Below are 26,982 nucleotides of genomic sequence, written 5' to 3' on the forward strand. Positions count from 1 at the left end.
TCAGAGCAAATCACAACACTGGTGGGTAAATAATACTCTGAAACACTATCATTGCACTATTACTACAGATATACTGTATTATGGCCATTTTCTGAAATTACAATGCAAAAATTCACCCATCACATGGTGTATGCTGTAGTCTACAATTGGTGCAGAAGCCTCACGCCATATACTTAATTTAAAAAATATATCCTCCCATTTCTCTGAACAGCTCTTTTATGTTGTGTTTTTTATACGTCACATAAGTGGGCTGAGCCATCATTGTGGCACGGAGTCGGGAAACACTATGATCTGTGTGGTCCAGAGACTTAAATGGCACTTAACGCTGTGAACCAACCCTGGCCCTGCTGCTCCCAATTTGCTCAGTGCATTCCTGCACAGTTCAGGAGTCTTGTGCAAATGAACATGTGGCATGGCATGAAAGTTACCTAAATCGACATTACATAGCACAAAACTTACCTAACAATGAACCGGGTTAATAAAACTGGTAAAAAAATAAATAAATAAAGAGAAATATGATATAGGCCTACAGTAGTAGTTTTCAGGAAATTCTCACTTTTTAAAGAGTAGGCTACAATTATATCCGACCAGTGGTTTAGCCCGATCTTTCCAAGGGTTTGGTACAAGCTATTTTTAGCATTTCACCTCAGTCAGAAGAATGCAAAGGCTAACCTATTATTTAATGAACCTCGTGGCATGGAGTACCTCAAATTACCTTTGAATCATCATACTTTGAAAAAGCAAAAATGGAATTCTAAGAAGAGAACACCCAATTATAATAGAGGTCCTCACAAATTAAAGGACAGCCTTGCCAAAAAAAGTTGTCTGCAAAATGGGACCCTCAAATATGTTTCCCGTCATGAACATGAATCACAATTTTATATTTTGCATTCGCACTTATTTTTCTCATGTGTATTCTGCAATTGGTACAGTATGTTGTATGATAACGATTCACTACTCAAGTGAAAATAGGCCCTCTTGAATGTCAATTATTTGGGCATTGAATGTTCTGGGCATTTTACCATGATTGAAATCAGTGGTTTGTAGTTTTGAAAAAGTTGCCCTATGTCCGAATAGACTTGTATCATGTTTTTATTAGTATCAATCCTAATTTTGGAGTGGCTTTTGACATCGCTAATAATAATGTTATTTATAGAAATTACCCACTGGGCACACACAGGTTGAATCAAAGTTGTTTCTATGTCATTTCAACAAAATTACATTAAACCAAACGTGGAAAAGGCTACATGTTGAATTGACGTCTGTGCACCAGTGGGTACTGTCATCACAATAGCCACAAGAGTCATGTGACCTATACAAAGCGAGTCACTCCCCTTTCTCCACAACTTGCCTATATAGACAAAGGATGAAGAAAGATAGAGTGTTTGTGTAGATTAGAGGGAGAGAGTCACTTCAACATCCCTCCAGTCATTGAAGCTGAAAGCAGGAACAAGTATTTGAACCAGGGAAACCCTTGGGAGCCGAGTCAACTCATTTGCCACAGAGATATTGCCAATAACACACTGTAAGTATTGCAGTTTATTGTGTAAGCCCATTTAGGGGGGGAAGGAGGGATGGGGGAAGGAAAATATATTTTATAAGATGGAAAGTCTGCACAAAGGTGGTAGACAGACCAAGCAGGCTCAGAACTCACAGTATCCAGGATTTGATCATTTGAGTTGGGAGGACAAAGACTTGTATTATTTCTTATTGTTGTTGCATTGTCGAGAAGGAACCTGCAAGTAAGAATTTCATTGGAAGGTGTATCACCATACATACGACTAATAAAACTTGAAACTTCTCTGTGCCAACTCCACAATGGCACAAGCAAAGGTGAGTGTGGGTATGACTTTCAGGTATAGTCTACTAACAAAGACTTGAAAGAATGTAATCATCGTTAGAAACTGATGATTTTAATTTAGGTAATATGAGATGGAACAGAACTCAATGCTGCACTTTTTCCAGACAGGTTTGGATTTGTGTTTTATGATTTGGGATGACGCAACAGAACAAACTAGCAAGGTTCACAAAGTAAGGGGCTACAAACTGGTTGTTATTAGTCAATTCAAAGGGTATTAAGTGGATATTGAAAATACTGTTTAAGTACACAGTGGTTAAGCAGTCTGTATTTAAATCCTATGGTTACTGTAATTATGTCTTATTATGTCTTCTTACATTGATTCCAACACTGAGATGACAGATGTTTGGTAAACTCTCAATACAGTCTTCTGTGTTTCAATTTAGTGTCTGCGACTATGTAAGTTAAAGCTTAATTGATAAGGACCATCGATCACACTAGTGAAAATGAACGTGTTGTGTTTGACTATTGTTAAAGTCTAACTTTGAGATGGTCCATGGAAGATGTTGAAAGTTGAAAAAAAGAGACTGATCACTTGAAAAATAATGAAACGATACCCCGGCAATAACCAAAGATGGCAGTATTGCAACTCATCTTTGCTCAAAAAAAGTAATAATTTAACGAGCAAATTACAAAGCATAAGCTGTGAATAACTTTGAAATAGTTTTAGGCCTATGTTCCATCAATAAATAATCGGATCTGTGCAGAAACAGAGAGCTCCTTGTTTTACATTTTCTTTTCTTGTATAGTCCCCCCATTGAAGTGTCCTGGGTGAAGGAATATTTTTTGGGTAGTCACCCCATTGAAGTGTCCTGGGTGAAGGAATATTTTTTGGGTAGTCACACTGTTGAAGTGTCCTGGGTAAAGAATTTTGGGGGGGATTTTCAAGTCTCTCAGTCGAGCACCTGATTCCATTTTTGTTCAAGCTGAGCTAAAGTGCATTTGGGTACACTTTCCTTCCATTGAAATAGGAGCTGAGGCTTTGAGTCCTTATGACTCATACTCACAGGGCCGGACCTAGCCGTTTGGGGGCCCTAAGCAATTCTACACGTTTTGCCATGGGGCAGAGAGAAGTTTAGCAATGTAATAACATATTCCAGGCAATTATACTCATTTAGCCATGGGGTTTTCTGTTTTAAAGCTAATTTCCTGTAATTCTACACATTTTGCCAATACTTATTATATGTTAATGATATCTGAATGAGATTGACTAACAAAATCAAAGGGGGCCCCCTAGAGTTCAGGGGCCCTGGGTATATGTCCTGTGTGCCCAGTTGGTATTCGGGCATGATTACTACAAAGTTTAGATAGCTGGCTAGACTAATTTACCAATATAAAATGTTTTAGCTGGCATGGCTAATCGAGTGACTGCCAGTGACTAACTTAACAAGAGAAAAACTGATGCTGCATAATCAAATTTCGAAATGGCACCTTGTGTATTCTACTATTCTAACACTGAGTTCATAAAAATAGATACGTTTTTTTGGTGGGCCCCCTAGTGGCCAGGGGCACTAAGCAACCGCTGATGTAGCTTTATGCCTGGGGCCGGCCATGCATACACATCCTTATATAGTTCTACAGCAGGTGTTGAATCAGTCAACTCTGACATGCTCTGTAGAATATCTTATTCAAGTGGCAAAACTTGATGCAAAACACAGTGTAACATCGCTCGTTTGCTTTGCTAGTTAGTTGAGAGCATCTAGCAAGTTTGTTGATTGGTTTAGTTTTTTGGCTGCTCTTTCTTGAGGGGCTGCTCTTGCCTATGTGTGCTGATTACCTGTAACTACATTAGTATGGTTAACTTTAACTTAACACAAAAGGGCACGAATACAGCACCTCTCATGAAGCACAGTATGGGCTGTTGTTAGGGTTTGGGTCTGGCACACACACGTGCCCTGTTCCCAGAACTCTTCACTCAGAGTTCTCTATTGGTCATTGGCCTGGATACGACCGTACACTTATCAAAACAAATCAAATAAAAATGTATCGGTCGCATACACGTGTTTAGCAGATGTTATTGCGGGTGTAGCAAATCTCTTGTGTGTATGAACTGAAGTACCCGCACTCTCCTCCATTGCGAAACACTTGTTTCCCATCAGCCAAAATAGTTGCCTGGAGTGAGATAACTGGGGGATGGTGGAGGATATACAATAGATGACATGCTTTCAACACAACAACAAAAAATTGGATGTTGGGAAAATAGCCTGTGTCAAACTGACTCTGGAACATGTGCCATCTTGCCATCACCCTCAATCATTCTCAAGCTTTGGCCACCAGCATTTGACCATTCATAAATTACTCAATTAGTAACGCTTTTAAACACTTGGTGGTTTTATGATGTGGCTGCACTTATCCTTGTGTGGTGGTCACTGTTGTTGTGAAGAAGACACTGTTTATGATGATCAGAATCACCTTTATTCGCCAACTACATTTAGACATACTTAGTGATATGATTCTGCTAGTGATATACAACATTTAGAGACAGAGTACAGGCAGGAGTTTACACAAAGTTTCTCCCCCACACAAGCTGTTCCTTCTAGGAATCCGCAATCTTTGGCCCCTGTACAGATTCTAAGAAAGGGGTGAGGGAATTGTAAATTGTCCATTCAAGGGGAAGGGTCTTTAGGGAGATTAAGTTTGTTGAGTTAGCCGTTTGTATGAGTTTAAACTGTAGAGAGTCTAAATGAAATGGGTTTGGCAGCGGGGGTGGGTTGTCCAGCAGTCCCTCCTAAAATCTTACGGGTCAACGAACATCCTGCTCTCCTTCAAACCTTTTCTGTTCCTCACTGTCGGGGGTTACTAGAACTAACTGCTGCCCCTGCTGTTAAACAAGACAAAGAGCTGTGCAGCTACGCACGCACACACACACGCACGCACGCACGCACGCACGCACGCACACACACACACACACACACACACACACACACACACACACACACACACACACACACACACACACACACACACACACACACACACACACACACACACACACACACACACACACACACACACACACACACACACACACACACACACACACACACTCTCTTTCTGACTCACCTACTTAGCAACCGTACATGTTACAGCAGGACAGGGAATCAGACTGCAGCATTTGAATTGCACACTGTGGAGATACTGTAAAGAAGACAAACATTTAGGGGTTTTCTTTGTTTTTCTCTTTTATTTGGCTTCCAAAGACCCTCCGTTATTGAGGTAAGAGATTTTGGTGCAGGATTTTGTCAGGGAGGAGAAATGCATCTTGGAATTCTTGCTTGTGATGGAGATAAAGAGGGCTAAGAGCCTGAGTGATATACAGGACAAGAAGTAATAACTAAATTGACATCTGAATTACTATAAAACATCTGTAAGCAAGGTTGATGATATGAATACACAAATTAGCTTAAAATGAGATATGTTATTGTAAATACAAGGGACACAATGAGTGTTGTTGTTTGAGAGGACTTTATTACTCAAAGCAGTTCAGTAGTGTGTACACTGTCCCAGTACATCTTAACTGCCTATCTTTGTGAAAATATAAGGGGCGAAAATGTACATGTTTGTAAGCGACTAATAATCATCTATGTCCATGGATTCTGTGCATTTTCACTGTTGCAGGACAATGGTGAGAGAAGAACATTGAGATACGCAGTGCAAATAGTTCCTCTAAAAGGCATTCATAACCTTTGACTTTAATATGAAACGTTGTTTGAAATGAATACCCATTTATTAGATGATATATAAGTTGATGACCTCGATGACTTCTGGATAATATTGTGTAATTCAGTCTCATGGAATAAAGTGCCAATAAGGTTCATAGGAACTGAATGAATTATGTTATCTCCTTAGTTTCGAGGGAGATTGATGCAACCCCAGAAAGCTCGCCACCAACAATAAATCACTCCTTTTCATTTTTATCTGTGGTGGAAGGTGGCAGAGCTACATCGGTGTTGTCAGACCATGAGACATCCCGAAAATTGTTCTTCTCACAAAAATGTCTCACAACTGTCACGAGACTCGCCTGAAGTCGGTACCATCGATCTGCCAACGTCTATCTGTAGCATAGAACAGTTTGGGCTTGGTTGTTTTGCTCTAGGACGCCCACAAGCAACACCAGAATCGTCTGAAGACAGCCTGGTACCAGTTTAAAAAACAAATGGAAGCATATAGAAGTAGTTTAGTGCCTAAAAAAAGGGTGAAATATGTGTAATTTTAAACCAAATAGCTAAATGATCCTTGGTAGGACCATTTTAAAACAATTACTTATATTAGTTTAGTAAATAACCCACCCCACGTCCCCGGCTTAGACTCTAGGGTGTTAATTCAATTGAAATAAAATGTATTTAAAACGATCATAGTGCTATGATGTTTTTGGGAAACCCAACCCTAGTATTTAGTGTTTGAGCTTTGAGGTGACTGGATCCTTCCCCACTCACTCTCTGTCTGTCTGTCTGTTTTGACTCCCTGCAGGCTGAGTGAGTCGTGATGGCTTCCTGCACGGTGTCTATCCTCTTCCTTCTCATCGTTGCAATGTCAGCAGCAGAGCCGCCAGGCTGCAAGATCCGGATCACAAACAGAGGCCTCGAAATGTGTAAGAAATTCACAACAAAAACACTCTGTGCCTTCAGAAAGTATTCATACCCTTTGACTTATTCTACATGTTGTTGTGTTACAGCCTGAATTCAAAATAGATTAAATTAATTGTTTATTGAAAATGAAATACAGAAATATCTAATTTACATAAGTATTCACACCCCTGAGTCAATACATGTTAGAATTGCCTTTGGCAACGATTAGAGCTGTGAGTCTTTCTGGGTAAGTCTCTAAGAGCTTTGCACACCTGGATTGTGCAACATATTTGCACATTATTCTTTTTTTAATTCTTCAAACTGTCTAGTTGGTTTATGATCATTTCTAGACAGCCATTTTCAAATCGTCATAGATTTTCAAACCGATTTAAGTCAAAACTGTAACTCAAACATTCACTGTCTTCTTGGTAAGCAACTCCAGTGTAGATTTTGCCTTGTGTTTTAGGTTCTTGTCCTGCTGAAAGGTGAATTTGTCATCCAGTGTCTATTGGAAAGCAGACTGAACCAGGTTTTCCTTTAGGATTTTGCCTGTGCTTCGCTTTATTCCATTTCTTTTTATCCTGAAAAACTCCCTAGTCCTTGCAGATGACAAGCACACCCATAACATGATGCAGCCCACCCCCATGCTTGAAAATATGAAGCGTGGTACTCAGTAATGTGTTGGTATTCATGACAAAAAGTGAATTGCTTGGCCAAGATGTTTGCAGTATTACTTTAGTGCCTTGTTGCAAACAGGATGCATGTTTTGGAATATTTGTATTCTGTACAGGCTTTCTTCTTCTCCTTCTGACAATTAGGTTAGTATTGTAGAGTAACTACAATGTTGTTGATCCATCCTCTGTTTTCTCCTATCACAGCCATTATCTCTGTAACTGTTTTAAAGTCACCATTGGCCTCATGGTGAAATTCCTAGGCACCGCTTGTCTCTCTTCCCAGACTTATCAATAAACGGTCCGGGTCCCACCTCAGTGATCCGGGTCCTACATAGACTTTCAGGGCCAGGCTAGCTAACAAACGCTGCACAGCATGCTAGCCAGGTTAGCTAACTTGCCGAGATGAGCTAGCTCCTTCTAGCTATTCCGGCTTCCTAACGATGGAATTGCTTGAGTAGCTATCTTGTTTAGTGTATGTCACTAGCGTTAAGTCACATGGTTATTCGAAATGGACCATGCTGCAGTCAAATAGGCTAGCTAGCCTAGCATAGCCTACAAGCCTCATGGCTAACATCAACTAGCATGCATAACTTCTGGCGAATGAAGCTTACTAGCGTTCCCCTGGTGTTAGAGGCAATCCTATTCCTATTTAAAATTCCTGAAGTTGGAGGGAGTGGAGGAAGCAGGGAATGCATGCACCTCCGATAAGGTAGCATCCTCCGAGCACTTGCACGGGTAACCCCCCGGAGCGAGCGACCAGTGCGTCCCCCCACGTTTGCTTACGGAAGGCCAAATGGGGTGCTAAGTCAGCCATTGTCGGAGCCCCCTGTGTCCATAAGGGTCCGGGCTTCATCCAGGCTATACAGTCTCACGGAAGCACAACTTAATTGGAAGTCTGTCCATGTTTAAAGCCCCCTATGTTACCCCGTTCACAGGGTTCAATAGGTATATATGGGTTCTATGGGTGATTGGTTTAATTTCTGGGAATTAGATTCCATTACGAATCATCCCTGTCTGTTACCACAGAAGGGAGACATTTTTCAGAGCTGTCTGTCCCTTTTCCAGCTGGGTTACAAGGTGCTGTGGCACCGGTACCTATGACTGGTGGGTATGATAACCTCCATGATAACGTTTTTTCCCTGGGTCTATTTTGTTTGCTTGCGGTTCAGGGCTGGGTTCCAGGTCGCATTTTAATAATAAGTTGGGTGTTGCTTATATTTGTCTTGTTACACACGTGTGTAATGGAAATATGTTTTTTTGTGTATCTCAACTCCCCCTGAGGGAGTGGTGTCACAGCCAGGGTCCCCATTGTACAGCACCCCTGGATCAATTAGGGTTAACTGCTTTGCTCAAGAGAACAGCAACAGATTTTTCACCTTGTCGACTCCAGTATTCGAACTAGCGACCTTTCGCTCTAACCTCGAATTTAACCTGGCTAGCGCCCTGTGGAACACTTGTAAGCTAGCCTGGTCTCAAAAGTCTATGTAAGATCTGATCACTGAGGTGGGACACGTACCGTTCATTGATAAGTCTGGGAAGAGAGGCAAGTGGGACTTAGCCAAGGCAGACAAAGGCGGCGGGGGGATACCCACAGAACCTGGTCACCCTCTCTCTTACCGCCTAAACAGAGTGAAGCTTGTTGTGACAGAAGTAACTCCAAGTGGGACTGTCAATCAGGGTACGTCATTGATTGACGGAGCCCCCGAACCCAGACTAGACCGGGCTTCAGGCAAACACAGTTGTGTCAACCCAAAGTTCCACAGTGTGTACGGGTGTCAAAGTGTTGCATCTCCCACATGTGGCTTCAATGAAAAGTGTCCCTTCTCCACATTCAGACACATGGTGCTCGTGAGTGGTGGAAAGGGAAAAATAACCAATCTCTTTCTGCAAGGTGGCGTTCCTCCCTGTCAGATGGCACTTGACGGGAGGCTCGCTGTCTGCTCCAACCAATGGTGCGCATGCGCGGTATTGCTCTGGATCATGCGTACATGATTTTCCAGCGCTGAGTGCTAGTCTTTCACTTCTCTCACAGCCTAAACCGTTTGCTTCGGGTGTCCTTGTTAGGCCTATGGGCCCAGGCCAACCGGGTGGGGCCCTCTGTTATTGTCAGGGTGTTACCATGGTTTCAGTTGTACACCACAAGGAGGTCACGACAGACACATTCACCCCGAGGATGGGGTGACTTGAAAGATGGCAGAGCACACTACATATCAATTACCTGGAGCTCCTAATGGTGTATCTGGTGCTCAGGCGCTTCTTCCAGCCTGTGTCAGGCTGGCTTGTGATGGTCAGAACCGGCAATATTTATGGTGGTGGTGCCATACACCAACAGACGGTGAGGGACTCAGTCTCTCTCCCTCCTAACCTTAGTTTATTGCTGTGGAGCAGCGCTCACATGTTCTCGCTTCTCTATGGTTGCCTCAACTCAGGCGCAGATCTTCTGTCCAGGTGGGCCCCTCTCTCTTAGGAGTGGTGGGTACACCCCTGGGTGGTCTCCCAGATATATGAAATGTTTGGCAGGGCCAACGTAGATCTTTAAGCATCGCAAACAAGCACTCTTTGTCGTATGTTTCTCTCAATGAGTGACCTGAACACTTCATTGAGAACTGACACACTCGTACTCTCTTTTACACATTTCCCCCTGTTGTCCACATTGACGGGGCTGTAGTGGATCAGATCGAGAGCTTTAAACACTTCGGTGTCACCTCACTTAGGACCTATCGTGGTCAAAACACAGCCTCCCCCTCAGGAGGCTGAAAAGATTTGGCATGGGACCTCAGATCCTCAAAAAAGTTTTACAGCTGCACCATTAAGAACATCTCGACTGGCTGCATCACCTCTTGTTATGGCAACTGCTTGGCATCCGACCGCAAGGCACTACAGAGCGTAGTTCGCGTATGGCCCAGTACATCACTGGCGCCGAGCTCCCTGACATCCAGAACTTCTATACCAGGCAGACTCAGAGGAAGCACCTCAAAATTGTCAAAGACCCCAGACACCCAAGTCATAGACTGTTCTCTCTGCTACTGCATGGCAAGCTGTACAGGAGCGCCCGGTCTGGGACCAAAAGGGTCCTGAACAGCTTCTACTCACAAACCATAAGACTGCTAAATAATTTGTTAAATAGTTACCTAAATAGCTACCTGGACTATCTGCATTTACCCTTTTTGCACTAACTTTTCTGACTCATCACATACAGTTAAAGTTGGAAGTTTACATACACTTAGGCTGGAGTCATTAAAACTTGTTTTTCAACCACTCCACTAATGTCTTGTTAACAAACTATAGTTTTGGCAAGTCGTTTAGGACATCTACTAAGTAATTTTTTCAACAATTGTTTACAGACAGATTATTTCACTTATAAATTCACTGTATCACAATTTCAGTGGGTCAGAAGTTTACATACTAAGTTGACTGTGCCTTTATCCAGCTTGGAAAAATACAGAAAATAATGTCATGGCTTTAGAAGCTTCTGATAGGCTAATTGACCTCATTTGAGTCAATTGGAGATGTACCTGTGGATGTATTTCAAGGCCGACCTTCAAACTCAGTGCCTTTTTGCTTGACATCATGGGAAAATCAAAACAAATCAGCCAAGACCTCAGAAAAAAATTGTAGACAAGTCTGGTTCATCCTTGGGAGCAATTTCTAAAAGGGTGTGGTCTCTAAACCTATTGCGCCCACTAGGGATTTAGCTTTGGTTTTGGATGCTCTGTGAGGCCCCCTTTGAACCACAGGAGGCTGTGGATCTGAGTATCCTCTCCTACACCACCTCCCTGCTTGTGCCTTTGCCTTGGGACACGCGTGTTTTGGACCTCCACGTGTTATCTGTGTACACCCTTCCTGTACTCAGTTCACCTCGGGCGACTCTAAGGTGACATTGCGTCCAAATGGGTCCTTCGACCCCAAAAGTTGGGGCTATGTCCTACAGGTCCTTAACCTTTGAGTTATTTTCCTTTTCGCCTCCTCCTTTTGCTTCTGAAGAGCAACAGAGGTTACATACCCTGTGTCTAGTATTGAGCTACAGATGTATGATCATAATTTGAGCCAGTTTGCTACAGCAGGAAAATAGTCCTACAGCAATAGGATATGTGAATTATTATGTGGATTATAATTAATGGTAATTTTTTTCTAGGGGTTGATAATTTTTTGTTACGGTAAATAAAGTCTACAATTTTAAAGTGGAAATCACTAACTTTCGAAGCCCCTATAAACCTTAATACATGACAAGTTTACGTTTCCTGCCATGCAGGAAAATTCTTAGCAACAAAAGAGTGGTCAAATTAAGATCCTACATTTCTATACGCACGTACATTGAGGGACCCGGGATATCCGGTTATGTGACCAGATTTATGTCTGTTTTGCTAATCCAGGTCGAGGCAGGGCAGCATCTCCCGCAGGATTGTGGAGGCTGTCTCCCTGTCATATCGCTGTCTCCCTGTCATAAGGGGCAAGGGTTACTTAGCAGTGTATGTGCCGACTTCACCAGGGGTCTGGCAGTGTCTTGGGAGTTTGGTATTTTGGCATTTAATTAGGATCCCCATTAGCTGTTGCAAAAGCAGCAGCTACTCTTCCTGGGGTCCAACACAAAACATGTAACATAATACAGAATTACATAATACAGAACATCCATAGACAAGAGCAGCTCAAGGACAGAACTACATGCAAATTTTTAAAGGCACACGTAGCCTAAATATCAATGCATACACACAAACTATCTAGGTCAAATTTAAGGGTTGACTGTAGGAAATACAGTATTTGTGCTGTGGTGAGTTGGGCATCACCACACACTGCTGTGAGGTTTTATCGCTTGGATGTCACTGCTACCAGTGTAGCCCACAGTGTGCTTACAGCTGGGACAGGGGAAATCACTAGGCAGCATGTCGTGTACGCAATACCCAGGTCAGTTCTGGGTGGTCTGCCGTGGGCCGTTTTATTTACTACCCTTGGGGTCGGCTTAGGGTGGGATTCCATTTCCACATAATATGTTGTACCGAAGTTGACTGACTGAAAGGCAACATAACGTTATGACTTTAACTACTGTTCCCTGGAGGAGAGGTAAAACCCCTGTTAGACCCCGCACCGCCCGTTTCTGGGCTCTGTGAAGAGCTTCCAGCGAGGTACAGATTTCATTGGCCTTGTCAGGCACAATTTTAGTTCCTTCAGTGAACAGTAGCTGCAGTCATAACGTTACGTTTTCATCAGTCTCCAACAGTACTGAATGGTTGCAAGTTCAAATCCCCGAGCTGACAAGGTACAAATCTGTCGTTCTGCCCCTTAACAGGCAGTTAACCCACTGTTCCTAGGCCGTCATTGAAAATAAGAATTTGTTCTTAACTGACTTGCCTAGTTAAATAAAGGTAAAATAAATAAAATGGTCCTGGAACGTCTTCAGTCTTGACCAAAGGAAGACGTCACCTCCACTGCATTGTCACTATCAGGATTTTGCTCTACTTTAGCCTCCATTACCCAAACAAAGCACCTTAATCCACTTAGATCCTCTTAGTTGTTTGGGCTGTCTTCTTAAGGCATTGGCTATGTAGCTTTAGACTCTAAACTTAACTCTTTCAAACCTGCCTTTCAGTGAAGTACGAGACCCAGAAGTTTGTGGTGGAGGAACTGAGCAACATCACCATGCCAGAGATGAAGGGCATTGAGGGCCGCTTTGAGTACACCATCAATGAGTAAGCCCTGAGCTGGGATCCATCCACCTTAACGATCCAAAGTTGCTGCCGCTATGTTCCAATGGCTCATGATTCTTTGATATCTGTGCCTATTAATGAACTGTGGGTAGTGTCTGCCTGGATTTCTAGAAGATGACCTATAAAGCTCAGCAACTGAATACCCCCCTTTTGAAAGATAAATACCAGAGGGCTTCGCTCACCACATGAAGTGAAAAAGAAAGATGTGCAAAGTTATCTGTCTGGTCTACGAGGCTAGAACTTCTTCATCTTTTGTAAAAGAAAGTCCAGTAGCTCATCTAGAAATCTGGGTTCTTGGAAAATCAACTCTGGTAGACAGTATTGCTACCCATACAGTGTTTCTGCTTTGGTCAACTTCAACCAACTGGCAACCAGGCTACAAGATTGTGGCTACCAAAAGGGAACTTCTAGTGAATTTTAAGTGAATTTCTAGTATCAGCCCAAGCACTGATCCAATTGTCTTCCTTCCTGTGGTTCAGGGTGAAAATAAATGAGTTGAACCTGACCTACGCAGACCTGGCATTTCAGCCTGGTCTGGGACTGCTCTTCGAGGTGCAGAACTCGTCCATCGCCCTCAGCTTCCAGAGACGCATCCTGTATTGGTTCTTGTAAGTCCTTCTCTCTATCCTCTACGGTCTCTCTAGTGCATTTTACAAGAAAATAATGGGTTTGTATACAAAATAATGCCTGAGGGGAAATACTCACAATGGTATATTGTACAGCCTCGAGAAGTTCAGTCATACAGAGGTAGGCTCGATTGATGACTTATCTTCCTTCTGGTGCTAAATATGGTTGAGATGATGATGATGATGATCTGAGAATGTTTCTTCTCTATGGTCTTGTAGCTATGACACGGGAGCCATCAACGCCTCTGCAGAAGGCGTGAACATCCACACTGTCCTGCACATGACCAAAGATGAGTTGGGTCGTCTCAAGATCTCCAACATCACCTGTGATGCGTCCATCGGCAAAATGAAAATGAAGTTCACTGGCACCTTAGGGTAAATCATGTTGATAGGTTTTTTGGGGGATACTTGAGCTCATTTCTTGACCAGAGGCCATATGTATCAAGCATCTTAGAGTAGGAGTACTGATCTAGGATCAGGTTATCATTGTCTATACTAATTGTATTCATTATGATCTAAAAGGCAGAGAACCAAATATTGCGGGCAGTGTGGAGCTATTAGTCTGTCATGAATCAAGAGAGACTAATTGCAGTGATGTAGGCTAGTAGCAGTGTTTTTCAGCTAGTGAATTTTTTGACATGAGTGGGTGTAATCAGATTCAGATATATCAGATATACGTCTCTGGGTGTAATTAAACTCTGCTTTACTCCTTTGCAGGAGGGTGTATGACTTCTTGGCGACATTCTTGACCACAGGAATGCGTTTCCTTCTTAACCAACAGGTGCTGACAGATCAGTTGATTTAATTCTAGAACGCTGGTTACTACAACATGGCAACACCTACGACTAAATACTCATTGGCTGAGCTGACAAATCAGCTGTTTACTGATCATGAATATGTATGATGACTGTCACGCCCACACCGTTTTGTTCAGAGTGAATATGGCAAATAAGGGTAGACATAAAAGCTGCTTTTTAACACACTGAATTATAATTTTTTGAAAGAAAATGTATTTACCTCATCTTGTAAAGAATTATAGGTAATGTTTCATTGAAATGTGGACCACTGGACTGTTACTTTAACACTTCTGCTGTTTTCATAGATCTGCCCTGCCATGAACCACGCTGGTTTGGTTCTAATCAACTCTTTGTTGGAGACAATTCCAGGTAATATGGTTCATTGGCAAATACCTTGAGAGATTGGTTACAAACATCTCTGACCATAAGTTACTTCTCTGACCAGTGTTGAAAATAATAACTTAATAACTTTTTCACGCCGAAAGATAATTGTGTGTTTGTTTTGATTTGAACCTATCCAGTGCGAACTGAAGTGGATAAGTACGTGGGGATCGACTACTCTCTCCTTAGTGACCCAGTGGTGACTTCAAGGAGTCTTGACATGGATTTCAGGGTGAGTGAGATAGTCTAGCTACCCATGCATTAGTCTCATGCATTGTGGCCATATCATGTCTATATTATGTAGGTATGTTTTGGGTATTAAACACTTTATTGGAAGGGTAACACACTCAAATTCACACATCATGCATTCATAAGCAGTGCATACAAGTTGATATTTTTGTGATGTCACAGTAATGTCACATGCAGTTGTTGACATAATTGAACTGCTCAGTAATGTGTTATGAAACCTTTATGTAGGTACCCCCTCAAATAAAGTGGAAACCTATTTTTGCATCTCTCTTTCTGGGCCACACAGGGCATGTTCTTTGAGCTCGGGAACGAGAACAACACCTTGGTCAACTATGCCGTCAACCCAATCGTGAGAGAGTACGATCGAATGGTGTACCTGGGTCTGTCTGAGTACTTCTTTGACAGTGGGTTGTACTCCTATTATAAAGCCGGCATATTCCAAATGAATATCGCCAACGAGCGTGTAAGTATGACACCGGACGGTCCACTGTTATGTGTCACAACCCTATTCTCTCCCCTGCACTTTAGCCTACATATGACATTACTTCAGTTATTCTTAGCTCCAAGGTGTAAATGATTCTATATTGGCCTGACAACTGGTGTATGTATGCATCAGAGGTCCAGTCAGACATGTTGACACAGATTTTAATAAGCAGTTGAGTCATGATTGGTACTGCACCTTTTCACATAATAAGGTGATCTGCCGTAAACCCAATCATTAAGCAAATCTATATAGTAAAAAATTTAATTTTGAGTATTTACATGTATTTTACCAGTATTGTTCTGGTAGTAATATGACATGAATATAGTAATTTCAAATACATGCAATTATATGGCTGTTGAATACTATGTTCTCAGATGCCAAAGGATCTGGAGATGCTCCTCAGGACAACCTATTTTGGCACCATTATGATGATGGTGAGTATGTATGTCACGAATGTGACCTGATGCCTCCACAAATAGGGTCAAGACATTAAATTCTACTTTTGCATTCCACTCACTCACTCACTCACTCCTGTGTTTGTGTTTGCACGTGAAACCAAAGTCAGTGTGCTTCTCACAGTATATCCTCCTCCATTGGGAGCGGGGGGGGGGGGGGGGGGGGGGGGGCAACAATGTCTGAGCAAGGCCCCCCCCACTACCACCCCCAAAATAATTATAATAATAATAATAATAATAATTAAAACAAATATTATAGTTTTTCGCTGGGAAACAGCTAACTTCCTACAATTCTACTCATTTTCCCATGGGGCAAAGGGAACAATTTGCAATTTTACAGCTAATCTCATGCTATTCTACACATTTTGCAATGTGGCTGAGATAATGTAGAATTATTTTGGACAATTACCTGCTATTTTAAACATTTTTGCCATGGCTTATGACATGTTCATATGCTCTCTGCGGAGGTTTATGGGGGTGTGTGGTACGCCAGTGCGTCCTGCGTGACAACGTACCAACCGGTTGATCTTTACAAAAGGTACAAATTGGATAGCTCAGCGAAATTTCAAGTTAGCTGTGGAGTGAGTTTATAGCACATTCTTAACTCTGTTACACACGCGTGTGTGCATGCTTGTGGTCGTTTGTTTGTGCGCGTGTGTGTTTATCTCAGAACCCAGCCCTGGTGGAGTACCCTATCTCCCTGCGACTGGAGTTGAACTCTGCCCCCAAGACTACCATCAAGACCTCCGGGGCTACTGTGGCCGTCACCGCCATCGCCACGGTGATGGTGCTGCCGCCCGGCACGGCGCCCGTGCAGCTCAGTAGCATGACCATGGTGAGGTCTTGTCTTCTCATGTTGTTCTTTTGTCAGTTACTGATTAAAAAAAAAAAATGATCCAGAGGAAGTCCATTTAGAATGGTTGACATTTGACATTCTCTTTCTGTTCCTTGCAGGAGGCCAAATTCAATGCCAAGGTGTCCATGAAGGGCAAGAGACTGGCTGTCCTTGCAGACTTGAGGAGGTACGCACACACACACACACACCACACACCACACACCACACACCACACACCACACACACACACACACACACACACACACACACACACACACACACACACACACACACACACACACACACACACACACACACACACGGCATATCACTGTAGCATCACAGGCAAATTCAGAAAGTATTCTGTTTTTATCGACAGGTTTAAAATCTTCTCCAACCAGTCTGCTTTGGAATCACTGGCGGTAAGATTCTGTGCGCTGTCCTCCTGTCTCTCTCTCTCTTACAATTCTGACCATATACAGTGGGGCAAAAAAGTATTTAGTCAGCCACCAATTGTGCAAGTTCTCCCACTTAAAAAGATGAGAGAGGCCTGTAATTTTCATCGTAGGTACACTTCAACTACGACAGACAAAATGAGAAAAAAAATCCAGGAAATCACATTGTAGGATTTTTAATGAATTTATTTGCAAATTATGGTGGAAAATAAGTATTTGGTCACCTACAAACAAGCAAGATTTCTGGCTCTCACAGACTTGTAACTTCTTCTTTAAGAGGCTCCTCTGTCCTCCACTTGTTACCTGTATTAATGGCATCTGTTTGAACTTGTTATCAGTATAAAAGACACCTGTCCACAACCTCAAACAGTCACACTCCAAACTCCACTATGGCCAAGACCAAAGAGCTGTCAAAGGACACCAGAAACAAAATTGTAGACCTGCACCAAGCTGGGAAGACTGAATCTGCAATAAGTAAGCAGCTTGGTTTGAAGAAATCAACTGTGGGAGCAATTATTAGGAAATGGAAGACATACAAGACCACTGATAATCTCCCTCGATCTGGGGCTCCACGCAAGATCTCACCACGTGGGGTCAAAATTATCACAATATGATCACAAGCAAAAATCCCAGAACCACACAGGGGGACCTAGTGAATGACCTGCAGAGAGCTGGGACCAAAGTAACAAAGCCTACCATCAGTAACACACTACGCCGCCAGGGACTCAAATCCTGCAGTGCCAGACGTGTCCCCCTGCTTAAGCCAGTACATGTTCAGGCCCGTCAGAAGTTTGCTAGAGAGCATTTGGATGATCCAGAAGAAGATTGGGAGAATGTCATATGGTCAGATGAAACCAAAATCTAACTTTTTGGTAAAAACTCAACTCGTCGTGTTTGGAGGACAAAGAATGCTGAGTTGCATCCAAAGAACACCATACCTACTGTGAAGCATTGGGCTGGAAACATCATGCTTTGGGGCTGTTTTTCTGCAAAGGGACCAGGACGACTGATCCGTGTAAAGGAAAGAATGAACGGGGCCATGTATCGTGAGATTTTGAGTAGAAAACCTCCTTCCATCAGCAAGGGCATTGAAGATGAAACGTGGCTGGGTCTTTCAGCATGACAATGATCCCAAACACACCGCCCGGGCAACGAAGGAGTGGCTTCGTAAGAAGCATTTCAAGGTCCTGGAGTGGCCTAGCCAGTCTCCAGATCTCAAACCCATAGAAAATCTTTGGAGGGAGTTGAAAGTCCGTGTTGGCCAGCAACAGCCCCAAAACATCACTGCTCTAGAGGAGATCTGCATGGAGGAATGGGCCAAAATACCAGCAACAGTGTGTGAAAACCTTGTGAAGACTTACAGAAAACGTTTGACCTCTGTCATTGCCAACAAAGGGTATATAACAAATTATTGAGATAAACTTTTGTTATTGACCAAATACTTATTTTCCACCATAATTTGCAAATAAATTCATTCAAAATCCTACAATGTGATTTTCTGGATTTTTTTCCTAATTTTGTCTGTCATAGTTGAAGTGTACCTATGATGAAAATTACAGGCCTCTATCATCTTTTTAAGTGGGAGAACTTGCACAATTGGTGGCTGACTAAATACTTTTTTGCCCCACTGTATGCTGTATAAAGCCTTCAGAAAGTATTCACACCCCTTGACTTTTTCCCCATTTTGTTGTTACAGCCTGAATTTAAAATGGATACAATTTAGATTTATTGGCACTAGCTATGATGTCAAAGTGGAATTATGTTTTTCTATATTTTTACAAATTAATTAAAAATTAAAAGCTGAAATGTCTTCTGTCAATAAGTATTCAACCCCTTCATTATGGCAAGCATATATAAGTTCAGGGGTAAACGTTTGCTTAACAAATCACATAATAAGTTGCATTGACTCACTCTGTGTTCAGTAATAGTGTTTAACATGTTTTATGAATGACTACCTAATCTCTGTACCCCACACATCTGTATTTGTATGGTCCCTCAGTCGAGTATTGAATTTCAAACACAGATTCCACCACAAATACCAGGGAGGTTTTCCAATGCCTCGCAAAGAAGGGCACCTATTGGTAGATTGGTCAAAATTAAAAAGCAGACATCGAATATCCCTTTGAGCATGGTGAAGTTATTAATTACACTTTGGATTGTGTATCAATACACCCAGTCACTACGAAGATACAGGCATCCTTCCTAAATCAGTTGCCGAAGAGGAAGGAAACCACTCAGGGATTTCACTATGAGGCCAATGGTGACTTTAAAACAGTTACAGAGTTTAATTTTTTAATTTTTAAAAAACGTTTTATTTCACCTTTATTTAACCAGGTAGGCCAGTTGAGAACAAGTTCTCATTTACAACTGCGACCTGGCCAAGATAAAGCAAAGCAGTGCGACACAAACAACAACACATAGAATAAACAAACGTACAGTCAATAACACAATAGAAAAGTATATATACAGTGTGTGCAAATGAGGTAGGATAAGGGAGGTAAGGCAATAAATAGGCCATAGTGGCAAAATAATGACAATTTAGCAGTTAAACACTGGAGTGATAGATGTGCAGAAGATGAATGTGCAAGTAGAGATACAAAGGCGCAAAAATATAAATACCAATATGGGGATGAGGTAGTTGGATGGGATATTTACAGATGCAATGATCTGTGAGTTGCTCTGACAGCTGATGCTTAAAGTTAGTGAGGGAGATATGAGTCTCCAGCTACAATGATTTTTGCAATTTGTTCCAGTCATTGGCAGCAGAGAACTGTAAGGAAAGGTGGCCAAAGAAGGAAAAGGCTTTGGGGGTGACCAGTGAAATATACCTGCTGTAGTGCGTGCTACAGGTGGGTGCTGCAATGGTGACCAGTGAGCTGAGATATGGCGGGGCTTTACCTAGCACAGACTTGTAGATGACCTGGAGCCAGTGGGTTTGGCGACGAATATGAAGCGAGGGCTAGACAACGAGAGCATACAGGTCGCAGTGGTGGGTAGTATATGGAGCTTTGGTGACAAAACGGAGGGCACTGTGATAGACTGCATCCAATTTTCTGAGTAGAGTGTTGGAGGCTATTTTGTAAATGACATCGCCGAAGTCAGGGATCGGTGTCAGTTTTACGAGGGTATGTCAGTTTTACGAGGGTATGTTTGGAAGCATGAGTGAAGGATGCTTGTTGCGAAATAGGAAGCCGATTCTAGATTTCATTTTGGATTGGAGATGCTTAATGCGAGTCTGGAAGGAGAGTTTAAAGTCTAACTAGACACCCAGGTATTTGTAGTTGTCCACATATTCTAAGTCAGAACCGTCCGGAGTAGTGATGCTGGACGGGCGGGCAGGTGCAGGCAGCGATCGGTTGAAGAGCATGCATTTAGTTTTATTTACATTTAAGAACAGTTGGAGGCCACAGAAGGAGAGTTGTATGGCATTGAAGCGCATCTGGAGGTTAGTTAACACAGTGTCCAAAGGTAATACTACAAAAACTTCGGCAAAGTAATTAACTTTTCTTTTTTACCCCAATTTCGTGGTATCCAATTGGTAGTTACAGTCTTGTCTCATCGCTGCAACTCCCACACGGACTCGGGAGAGACGAAAGGTCGAGAGCCATGCGTCCCCCGAAACACAACCCAACCATGCCGCAACTGCTTCTTGACACAATGTCCGCTTAACCCGGGAGTCAGCCGCACCAACATGCCAGAGGAAATACTGTCCACCTGGTGACCGTGTCAGCGTGCACTGCGCCCGGCCCACCACAGGAGTCGCTAGTGCGCAATGGGACAAGGACATCCCTGCCGGCCAAACCCTCCCCTAACCCGGACGACACTGGGCCAATTGTACGCAGCCCCATGGGTCTCCCTGTCTCAGCCCTGGACTCGAACCCAGAATCTCTACTGGCCACACGCCACTCGGGAGGCCCAGCAATGAACTTTTTGTCCTGAATACAAAGTGTTATGTTTGGGGCAAATCCAACACAACACATTACTGAGTACCACTCTCTATATTTTCAAACATAGTGGTGGCTGCATCATGTTATGGGTATGCTTGTAATTGTTAACATTACATTTACGTCATTTAGCAGACGCTCTTGTCCAGAACGACATACAGGAGCAATTAGGGGTAAGTGCCTTGCTCCAAGGCACAACAGCAGAATATTCACCATGTCGGCTCTGGGATTCAAACCAGCAACCTTTATGTTACTGGCCCAACGCTCTTAACCACTTACTTGCCTAGTGGTAACGAGGAAGTTTTTCAGGATAAAAAATAAACTGAATGGAGCTAACCACAGACAAAATCCTAGAGGAAAACCTGGTTCAGTCTGCTTTCCAACAGACACTAGGATATTAATTCAGCATTCAGCAGGACAATAACCTAAAACACAAGGACAAATCTACACTGGAGTTGCTTACCAAGAAGCCAGTGAATGTTCCTGAGTGGCCGAGTTACAGTTTTGACTTAAATCTACTTGAAAATCTATGGCAAGACCTGAAAATGGTTGTCTAGCAATGATCAACAACCAATTTGACAGAGCTTGAAGTATCTTGAAAGGAATAATGTGCAAATGTTGCACAATCCAGGTGTGGAAAGCTCTTAGATACTTACCTCACAGCTATAATCACTAACAAAAGGTGCTTCTAGAAAGTATTGACTCAGGGCTGTGAATACTTAGGTAAATTATATATTTATTTATTTTTCAGGGGATTTATTAAGAAATTAATTCAGAGAACATGGCTTGATAATGCTAATTTCATTTTGTTACGGTCTAGAATCAAAATGTATATATTTTGACAGGCATTTTCATGTCATTTGGATTTACAGTGCCTTGCGAAAGTATTCGGCTCCCTTGAACTTTGCGACCTTTTGCCACATTTCAGGCTTCAAACATAAAGAAATAAAACTCTATTTTTTTGTGAAGAATCAACAACAAGTGGGACACAATCATGAAGTGGAACGACATTTATTGGATATTTCAAACTTTTTTAACAAATAAAAAACTGAAAAATTGGGCGTGCAAAATTATTCAGCCCCTTTACTTTCAGTGCAGCAAACTCTCCCCAGAAGTTCAGTGAGGATCTCTGAATGATCCAATGTTAACCTAAATGACTAATGATGATAAATACAATCCACCTGTGTGTAATCAAGTCTCCGTATAAATGCACCTGCACTGTGATAGTCTCAGAGGTCCGTTAAAAGCGCAGAGAGCATGATGAAGAACAAGGAACACACCAGGCAGGTTCGAGATACTGTTGTGAAGAAGTTTAAAGCCGGATTTGGATACAAAAAGATTTCCCAAGCTTTAAACATCCCAAGGAGCACCGTGCAAGCGATAATATTGAAATGGAAGGAGTATCAGACCACTGCAAATCTACCAAGACCTGGCCGACCCTCTAAACTTTCAGCTCATACAAGGAGAAGACTGATCAGAGATGCAGCCAAGAGGCCCATGATCACTCTGGATGAACTGCAGAGATCTACAGCTGAGGTGGGAGACTCTGTCCATAGGACAACAATCAGTCGTATATTGCACAAATCTGGCCTTTATGGAAGAGTGGCAAGAAGAAAGCCATTTCTTAAAGATATCCATAAAAAGTGTCGTTTAAAGTTTGCCACAAGCCACCTGGGAGACACACCAAACATGTGGAAGAAGGTGCTCTGGTCAGATGAAACCAAAATGGAACTTTTTGGCAACAATGCAAAACGTTATGTTTGGCGTAAAAGCAACACAGCTGAACACAGCATCCCCACTGTCAAACATGGTGGTGGCAGCATCATGGTTTGGGCCTGCTTTTCTTCAGCAGGGACAGGGAAGATGGTTAAAATTGATGGGAAGATGGATGGAGCCAAATACAGGACCATTCTGGAAGAAAACCTGATGGAGTCTGCAAAAGACCTGAGACTGGGACGGAGATTTGTCTTCCAACAAGACAATGATCCAAAACATAAAGCAAAATCTACAATGGAATGGTAAAAAAATAAACATATCCAGGTGTTAGAATGGCCAAGTCAAAGTCCAGACCTGAATCCAATCGAGAATCTGTGGAAAGAACTGAAAACTGCTGTTCACAAATGCTCTCCATCCAACCTCACTGAGCTCGAGCTGTTTTTCAAGGAGGAATGGGAAAAATGTTCAGTCTCTCGATGTGCAAAACTGATAGAGACATACCCCAAGCGACTTACAGCTGTAATCGCAGCAAAAGGTGGCGCTACAAAGTATTAACTTCAGGGGGCTGAATAATTTTGCACTCCCAATTATTCAGTTTTTGATTTCTTAAAAAAGTTTGAAATATCCAATAAATGTCGTTCCACTTCATGATTGTGTCCCACTTGTTGTTGATTCTTCACAAAAAAATACAGTTTTATATCTTTATGTTTGAAGCCTGAAATGTGGCAAAAGGTCGCAAAGTTCAAGGGAGCCGAATACTTTCGCAAGGCACTGCCTTTGGAGCTCTCCTATGGCAGGGGTGTCAAACTCCTTTTTGTCCAAGGGGCTGCATCCGGTCTTTCTTCGAGGTCCGGAGGGCCACACTGGATATTGGTTATATTTACTCGGTGTCCACATTTTAAAAAAAAAAATTGTCCTCTATTTATCGTTTGTGACATTTTCGATGCTCCTTGACTGTCAAGCTTTCATTTAGGTGATTATTGGTGAGCTGGACACAATCAAAAAACTGTATGAATGTCAGTACATCATCATTTCTACACAGTTTAAATTTGGTTTCAGTCATTTTAAAGTATACTGAAGTATATTTAAAGTTATTTTCCCCCTGCCACACAAAATATTATTGTTGCTCAAACCACCCGCCGGCCAGATTGGAACCCCTTGTGGGCCGCATCCGGCCTGCAGACCGTATGTTTGACACCCCTGTTCAATGGCATATGCCTAACCTTAAGGTGGAGAGAACACATTTTCAGGGAACAATGAGGAATTCAACTCTTTGTAGGAATAATTCAACTCAGAAATCCCCCTTTGGACATCTGGGCAGCAGTCATAATCAACTGAAAAAAGGGCCTTCCGGCAAGCCAAGGTCTGCTATCTCTTCAGCTTGATAGCTAGGTGACATAATTGGACCATGATTTAGTATTGGTCTGAGGAAACGTGTTCTCTTCATAAGCACACCACATAGCAGTGGTCTGTTGCATTATTTTCTCCTCCCACCGGAATTCCATGGGATGGCTGTGCATTGAACAGGAACTTTACTGACCTCAACAGTTATGTTATCCTCCTTGTTTCTCTCACTGGTCAATGCATCAGAAATAGAACCAGCAGAATAGAAGCCCTGGCTGGTAGAATAAGGTTGTTCCACTGAGCTGAACTCATTGACCACAACAGCCTCTCCCTCAAAGGGAGTTTGCCAAGTCCTTCTCATCCCTTACAAAATCATGGACTTTTTCAGGGGCAGAGTCCTAATTTCATGGGTGATCCCTTCTTGATTTAGTGATGATCACAACTGGTATATAAAACTCATACAATTCAAGGCTGAATGTAAAATAACTGGCATTCTCATCGGGCTTCATCCACATTGACATATTTTAGAACGTATTCCTTTACATTCCACAAAATTGTCAACATTTTGAATGTTTTCATCCACCTTCTTGCACTGAGGTAGTTTCTGGTAGAAGTAGTTTGAAGGTACAGCATCGTGGTGTGATGGACCTGCATGGAGTTCAACATAGTAACCTACTGTAGCTGTACAAGGAAGTTATCATTTGATGAAATACCTTTTAAATCTTTTTAATTTCACCTTTGAAAAACAAATAATTCCCCTTACCTCAATGTTTTGTGATGCAGACATGAATTGGCCAGATGGATTTTAATCTAAATTGTTACAATTATGTACACATTTGACAAGCAACCTGAGACATGTCCAGTATCCCCTACCCTGTTACAAAGCTTACAGGTACATAATACAGGTGGATCTTCCTCTCTCTCTTAATATAATGAATATCCACTATCGAGTCATTTTCAAATATTACACTGAGTATACAAAACATTATGAACACCTGCTCTTTCCATGACTCCTAGACTGACCAGGTGAAAACTATGATCCCTTATTGTCACTTGTTAAATCCACTTTAAATCAGTGTATATAAATGGGAGGAGACAGGTTAAAGTAAGGATTTTCAAGCCTTGATACAATTGAGACATGGATTGTGTATGTGTGCCATTCAGAGAGTGAATGGGTAAGACAAAATATTTCAGTCCCTTTGAACGAGATATGGTAGTTGGTGCATGGCGCACCGGTTTGTGTCAAGAACTGCAACGCTGCTGGGTTTTTCATGATACACACAGGAAACTGTTGAGCAAGAATGGTCCACCACCCAAAGGACATCCAGCCAAATGGACACAACTGTGGAAAGCAATTGCGTCAACATGGGTCAGTATCCGTGTGGAACGCCTTCGACACCTTGTAGAGTCCATGTCCCGACGAATTAAGACTGTTCTGAGGGCAAAGGGTGGAGGGGGGTGCAACTCAATATTAGGAAGGTGTTCTTAATGTTTGGTATATTCAGTGTACATCAAAACCCTTTGGTCTGTCTCTTTAGCTTATTCCCCTACAAGGCCCTCTGAAGACCATGCTGCAGATCTCAATAGTACCCATCATCAACAGTAAGTATCCTTTTATAGCAGATCAGTGTAACCCCACAGTACATCAATATACATAAAACATTCAGGTAACAGAACCCCATGAAATTCTTTGTTACTGTTGACTTTAAACATTTAAACTTTTATCCGTAATTCAATTTCAGACTGGACCAAGAGAGGTGTCTCGATCCCTCTTGCAGATGGTTTGGACTTCATAGAGGAAGTGGTGGAGTATCATAACGTAAGTTAAGGCTTCTGTTATGCAAGAACACATTCAATTTACGTCTATCAAATTGTTGCGGGTGCAATATTTTCTGAAAGTGGAAATTGTCACAATTTGACAACCGTAGCCACCTACAACATCAACTTGACATCATCTCAGCCAATCCCAATGTCATGGAGCGACATTGTGTTGAATACACACTTCGGCTCTCATTATTTCACATCCGGAATGTTCCACACAATGTTTGGCTTCTGAACATGGCCCTGTTGATGTACAGCAGTCAATCAGCTTTCCCACCCTTGACCTTTCAGGGTTACCTCATCATCGGGGCAAACCTACATTTCAGCAAGGGACTGAGGGAGATGATCGAGAGGAAAATCCAGGCTGATGCCGAGAACGCCATCTAAAAGAGGTTTCTCCACCTGAAATAACTAAGGATATAGATATCTTAGATAACTCTATCCAATCCTGCATTTCAATGTCACTTCCCTATGTTCAACATGTAGACTTGTGTAAGTCTACAAACCATGCAGATCACACATTTTAAGGCTTCAAGGCACTAGGCTACGTGTCCAATTTGAGATAAAAATTGGACATAAAAAACATCATGCTTATGTATAACGATCACCATAATAACTTCCATATTTTATATCCATTTGCCATTTTGAAGTGCTTTACAGATATTTATACTGTTGCCTGTATAGAGATCAGGTTGACTTACCAAGTTATGTGCCTGCACTACTCAAAACAATAGTCCTTTAACATAATTGCCCATTGTCATGTCAATGCTCCTTGTAATTTCATAGGAATTGTGCAGCTCTGAACTACCCTTTTAAAATGACAATGCTTTACTGTGTAATATTCAACTTAATTTCATATGTTTTCACAAACACGACTACCTTCCTTACCATTAGCCACAGAAGAGCTAGCTGGAAGGAAATACCATGTAAGAAATGAAATGTTCAAAGGAATTATGGCTTTATACCTACAGAGTATTCAATGATCAACATGTTCTCCTTACATTCAGTACGGCAGTGTTAAGTCAGTCAACAATAAAACAACGAAACACCATTCTTGTCGCTGCCAAATCACA

General features: G+C 42.1%; 1 protein-coding gene across 3 annotated transcripts; it reads left to right on the top strand.

The window, feature by feature from the left end:
• The first annotated feature begins 1,353 nt into the window (after positions 1-1,353).
• LOC139413861 (phospholipid transfer protein) lies at positions 1,354-26,959 on the top strand. Of its 3 annotated transcripts, none has more exons than XM_071161681.1 (16): positions 1,354-1,525; positions 6,329-6,449; positions 12,685-12,784; positions 13,282-13,410; positions 13,648-13,803; positions 14,146-14,209; positions 14,531-14,594; positions 14,747-14,838; positions 15,142-15,318; positions 15,714-15,773; positions 16,465-16,629; positions 16,749-16,816; positions 17,009-17,051; positions 25,627-25,690; positions 25,831-25,907; positions 26,201-26,959. In XM_071161681.1, the coding sequence occupies exons 2-16, from the start codon at positions 6,344-6,346 to the stop codon at positions 26,294-26,296; spliced, it is 1,461 nt and encodes a 486-aa protein (XP_071017782.1). In that variant the 5' UTR covers positions 1,354-1,525; positions 6,329-6,343; the 3' UTR covers positions 26,297-26,959. The 3 variants fall into 3 exon arrangements, with proteins under 3 accessions (XP_071017782.1, XP_071017783.1, XP_071017784.1); XM_071161682.1 differs by lacking the exon at positions 1,354-1,525 and adding an exon at positions 1,598-1,833; XM_071161683.1 differs by lacking the exon at positions 1,354-1,525 and adding an exon at positions 4,936-5,074.
• Positions 26,960-26,982: the final 23 nt, after the last annotated feature.

This window comes from Oncorhynchus clarkii, chromosome 7 (genome assembly GCF_045791955.1).
Source record: "Oncorhynchus clarkii lewisi isolate Uvic-CL-2024 chromosome 7, UVic_Ocla_1.0, whole genome shotgun sequence".
In the NCBI taxonomy this organism is placed as follows: Eukaryota; Metazoa; Chordata; class Actinopteri; order Salmoniformes; family Salmonidae; genus Oncorhynchus; species Oncorhynchus clarkii.